Source organism: Ovis canadensis, chromosome 11, assembly GCF_042477335.2.
Source record: "Ovis canadensis isolate MfBH-ARS-UI-01 breed Bighorn chromosome 11, ARS-UI_OviCan_v2, whole genome shotgun sequence".
Classification (NCBI taxonomy): domain Eukaryota; kingdom Metazoa; phylum Chordata; class Mammalia; order Artiodactyla; family Bovidae; genus Ovis; species Ovis canadensis.
In genome coordinates, this window is record NC_091255.1 from 20,022,501 (window position 1) to 20,027,828 (window position 5,328).

Here is a 5,328-nt window from a genome sequence, read left to right on the forward strand (position 1 = left end):
AGCCAAAGGGTTTCCCTCCTTCACAGTCCCACTCCCTCACCACCTGTGTGGCACCCACTCGCGCACACACATACTCACAGCCAGACGCAGCTGGCAAGTCACCCAAGGAGCCACATTTCCCTAGGGTCGCTCTGATTCAGGCCCTGAACTCAGCCAGGGGCACTCCAGCCGTGCCCTCACATGCACACTGGCTGGCTCGGTCACTCACATTTTTAGTTACAAAGGGCTCTGCTTTGCGGAAGGGACCCAGACCCCCTCCCAGCTAAGGACCAGGCCAGCTGGGTGGGCCCAGTTCACCAGCACAGCCTAGTCCTGCCCCTTCCCCAAGCAACTAGGACTATTCACCCTCTTGCTCATGTGCCTGCTCCCTTCTGGAAGCTGGTCCTGGGATGTCAGGATGAAAGCCCAGCCTGCAAGGACCTACCTGTCCTGCCTCCATCATGGGTGCAACCCTGCATTATCTCTGCCTCTCCTTTCCACCTCCTAGCTCTTCTCCCTTCATCTGGATCTGGGCAAGCTCTAGGGAGGCTTTCTAAATGTCCAGCTGCCTCTTTTGTGACCAAATGTTCCCCCTTTCTCCTCCTACCTTCTTTCTGTCCTCCCCAGGATCTCTCTGGGCATTCCACGGCCCAGGCCTCTCATCCACTGGCCTCCTCATCCCAGGCCTAGACATCGGCTCCCAGGGCCTCACAAAGTAAACAAGCCAAGTGCAACCGAGGAGATAAAAAGGGGCCGGGGCCAGTTGGGGCTGGGAAAAGCCCATAAAGATAAGGCCGACAGCCCTGCCGGTCCTTGAGCCACAGGCACGGAGGAGGCAGGCCCGCGGGGCATAGCCAATGCCAGCACGGTCCCTGGGCCACAGGCGGGTTGCGGGACTGAGCCTAGAAACCCAGGAGACCCCACGCAAGGGGACACCGCACCACCACCACGAGGGTGGTTATGCACTCTGGCCCAGGCGTTGGTTCCGATTATATCTGGGGTCAGCCTGGATGGGCCCCCGGGGTCGGCTGGTCCAGGTGTGGCGGCCTCCGGGCCGGGAGGGGCCGCCTGGTGAGACGCTCTCCTGGCCGGTAGGTCCCCTGCGGGGCACTTGTCACGCGACGCCCCACGACTTGCGCCGCGCTCTCGGTCCTGCCCCGTGCGGAGCACATCCGCGGCCCGCGGTCACTGAGCGCCAGTCCCGACGAGGGACGAGTGCTGTGCGGGGCTCTCCTTCCCCAACTCGAGGTTCGCCTCTTCCCTGTCTCTCAGCCACGCAGCCACATCCCGGCATCCCGACGATTCGCCTTCCCTGGATCTCTCCGCTCGTTTTTGTCTTCCCGCCCGGCACAAGCAGACCCGAGGTCCGGTCCACTCGGACCCCTAGACCCGGCGCGCTGGGACGCCGGTACCACCAGGTCCGGCACCAGCCAAGGGCCGCGGCCGGCGCTCGCCCTGCTCGTAGAGCCCTCAGCGGGCGCGGCCGGTCGGCTCCGCGCCCTGTGCACTCGGGTCCGTCACTTTCAGCTGTCTCGTTTTTTAAGGATAGCATTTTTCTTTCCGTTTCTAGATTACTGGTGATACTTTTCTTGTGCCGGGGGAATTGTTAACAGTTTATACTATTTTAAGCATTTTAATTATCTTTATTATCAGAGTAGTATTCTGGCCAGTTCAATAACATTAAAACTATCCTATCACACACTAGTTATTAGTGCTTTTATTTGTAATACTGTGTGGTTAAAGTACTGGTTTGATTTGTTAATTCGTCATTATCAAATATGTTGTTATGGCTTCCCTGTGATATCATTCTAGGGCCTCCTGGCATGTCAGTAATTCTATTAGTATTCTACTAATACTTAGGCAATCATTAAATGCAGTCTTCCAATAGATCATGTTAATCTATCATTATTTTTACTCTGTATCCCTAAAATACAGGGATAAAATTAAATCCGTGGCTGGTTCCGCAGTCTCCGTTCTTGGTCACAGTTTCGACAATTTATTTACCATAATATTATTGTTCTCAATATTCACATTAATTTTTTTCACATCCGTATAACACTCTTTGTTATTTTACCGTTACTTGTTTTGTTAAGATTGTTCATAATACTCCAGGTATTCTTCATCACATTGTTACAATATCTCGTTACTCCATCATTATTTGTAATGTTGTGGATCTTAATTCGCTAGTTATTTTTCATCACATCATTACTTCTCGTTACTTTGTCATAATTTGTCATATTGTTGTAGCTCTTAATACTCTGATTATTTTTCATCACATTGGTACACTACTTCTTATTACTCTATCATTATTTATACTGTTGTTGGGACTATTAAAACCTTGGTCATAAATTGTCATATTACTCCAGTAATTCTTGTTGCTCTCTTTATTTATAGTACTATTGCTCTTAAGATTTTGGTTAACATTTATTATAATAATTCACTACAGCATCAATAATAAATTATATTATAGTATTCTGTCAATACTAATATTAGTCTTTCCCTTATTAGTATTTTCATTGTTCACCTTTTTCCTATGGTTTTATCATTTTGACACTATTGCTCTTTCTTATTCTATTGCTATTGATTTTAATACTACTGATTTTAACATTCTTCTCACATTATTCCATCACTTTATCTATGATTCTTTCAAATTTGAGGTTACAGTTTTCACTTCGTTTTAAGAATGACTATTATTTTATTCTTTTAAAGTCCCGAGTACTCTGTTATGCCGTTTAGCCCTGCTTTTTGGGTAATGGCTTATATTTTGGTAATTCTTGACCGTGGATCATTATTTACATATGATCATTATTTATATATATTTATATATCCTTGCTTTAATTTTGACGACCCTGTTGCATCAAAGGCTCTAAAGTCCAATGTTCTCATCACACACAGTTCCACATCGATATTCGCCAAGTACCGGGCCCTCAACCTTGGCCTTTCTTCTTCTGCAAACGCCAATTTCAAGACCACCGCTCTGCGTGTCTCATCCTAACCTTGTTCCTTTGGCGCTGGCGCTGTCCTCCCTATGCTCTTGGGTCCTCAGACCCAATTCGCCCGGCTGCTCGGAGGAGAGGTCTTGAGCCACGACCGCTGGGAGTCGGGCCGAGGCGGCAGCCGGATCGGAAAACACTTCGCGCCGCCCTCTTGCCGCCTTGACCGCCCCCGAAGTTCTTACCCCGGTCCCGTTACTCGCCCCCTTTCCAGCTCATCCTCTTCCACCTTGCAACCTCACCCTGGTTTCGGGGTGGCCCCTGTCCCTCACACCCTGCTCACCCACCCACGCCGGGACCCTCACTCACCCTAACTGCTCTGCCGCAAGCGCTGGTGCTCGCGGCCCGAGGTCCACTGCAAGCCCAGGTCCGAGGAGCCCGGGTCAGCCGGGACTCCGACTCGGGGCCGCTGGGTCAGGGTCCCGCTGCCCGCCGCGCCCTCGGGGCCGGACGCATCCCGGTTCTGGAGCGGGCCCTTGATCTCCGAGGCTGCACTTCGGGGCCTCAGCTCCCTCCCCTCCTCCCTCCCTCCGGGGCCGCCCCCCTCCCCGCGCTGACGTCGCCGCTGTCAATCAGTCCGCGCCCGCCGCCCCCCGGGGAGGGGGCTCAGGGTCCCTGGGCTCCGCTGCCGCGGGACCCCGAGCTCCGAGCGGGCTGCCGTCTCCCCCAGCGCGCGGCCCGCTGCCCTCTCCGCGGCCCTTGGGCCCCGCCGGCCGGCCCGGGCTGGGCTGGGAGCCCCGCAAGGTTTAGATTAGAGGGGGCAGGAAGAGAGGGCGAGCGGCCCGGCCGCGCCGCGCGGCTCCCACCCGAGGCTCGACAACCCGGACGGCCCGCCGGCCGGCCCGGAGCGGCGGCGCGGCCCGCATCCCGGGACGCCGCACCCCGGGGTCAGCGGGGCCGGGTCCCGCTTCCAGACGGCCGGCCTGCGCGGAGCCGCGGACCGCCGGGACCCCGCCCGCACGCGCCGCGGTCCGAGCCCGCTCCTGGGGCCGTGCCCGCCGCGCACCCGCGCCCCGCCGGCCCGCACGGCGGCTCCCGACCATGCCAGCCACACATTCTCACACCTCCGCGCGCCGGCCCGCGCTTGCGCCTGCGGTCGGGCCCTGGGCCTTGTCGCGACGGCCGGGCCCGGGCCTCGTCTGGGACCGACCCCGCTGCTCACCGGCCCGCGCTCTTCCGGGCCCACCGAGCCCTGCAGTTGGGCGCGGGGGTCACGGGTGAGGGCAGGCCCTGCGCCCAGGCGGGGAGGAGGCCCCGTGGCCCGGGCCTGCAGCGGCGGCGGCGGCGAGGAGGTGCGGCGCCGGCCTGAATCGGAGCCCAGGCCCAGGCTCCGAGGTGCCAGCGCTTGGCAGAGCCTCTTGGGGAAACTGCGGCCGAGGGCCAGGACTCTGCCAGCAGCTTCTCGAGATCCCGGAGGGCTGAAGAGGAAGCCCAATGCCTGCGACAGTCTAAGAAGCCCAGACGGCTTCGCACCGAGCCAGCCGGCCTCTGGGTCTCGAAAGTGAGTGCCCCTCAGCGGTCTAGACCTCCCTGCCCGGCCTCTGTCTCACTTATCTCCATGTCTCCATGTCTGTCTGTGCCTCCCCGCAGGCCCCTGCAGCTGCACAGGCAGGAAGTCCCATGTGGACGGCAGCCCATGCCCAGCCTGCCCACTCATGTGCAAAGGCCCCGGAGTCCTTGGTCAACAGAATTCCTAGATAAGCTCCTCAGTTCTCAGCATGGGCTGCATCCTCAGTGGTGTTCCAACCTCTCCAATCAGCCTCTGTTCCTTTCCAGATTCTGACCTCAAAAGCAGATTCATGGGAACAGGACAGGGAAAATCCTTTGCTGGATGTCTCCGTCCCTTTTATAATGCTAGGAGATGGAGAGCGGGGCATCAAGGCTTTCCCCACCCCCTGCACACAAAGCGGGAAGGAGAACACCAACTCAAGAAAAGCCAGCTGCCCTTCTCAGGAGCCTGTGATGCTGGTCCATCGTGGGCCCACTGCCCAAGAATCCCTGTCTCTCCCCATCAGTACCAGAGCCTGTGGCCCCATCTTCCCTTCATGACTTCTCTCATGGAGCAGGCCCTGGTCATGGAGTCCCAAACCAGGAAGGGAAAGTAAGGTCTGAGAGAGGTGAAGAAGCTTAATCCTCCTCTAATTGTGCCTCCTCCTGGAGTAGAGCCAGGGAAAGCCCTGGTATTTCAGGAGATGCCTGGGGAGTCATGTTTCCTGTGTTAGGGAGAACTGGATGACATTCCTCAGGGTCTGGCCCAAGCCCCCTCCCATGTCTTCTCCAATAGCCTGGAGGGAAATCCCTGGCAGGTAAATATCATTTGGACTAACCAAGCAACTACTGTGTGGCATGCTGAACA

At 56.7% G+C, this 5,328-nt stretch overlaps 1 protein-coding gene across 5 annotated transcripts in view; it reads right to left on the reverse strand.

Annotated features, from left to right (window-relative positions):
- TBX4 (T-box transcription factor 4) overlaps positions 1-4,619 on the reverse strand; it is a 31,613-nt gene extending 26,994 nt beyond the window's left edge. Inside the window, exon 1 of one of the 5 annotated variants that reach the window (XM_069542620.1) lies at positions 3,282-3,546. Coding sequence is in view for 1 of the 5 variants with exons in the window: in XM_069542617.1 (XP_069398718.1) it covers positions 346-357 (12 nt within the window). In the remaining 4 variants the exon portion in view is untranslated. Of the gene's footprint in view, positions 1-345; positions 967-3,281; positions 3,547-4,034 lie in introns of those variants that run through there. The other 4 variants (XM_069542621.1, XM_069542617.1, XM_069542619.1 and 1 more) reach the window with 4 other exon arrangements.
- Positions 4,620-5,328: the final 709 nt, after the last annotated feature.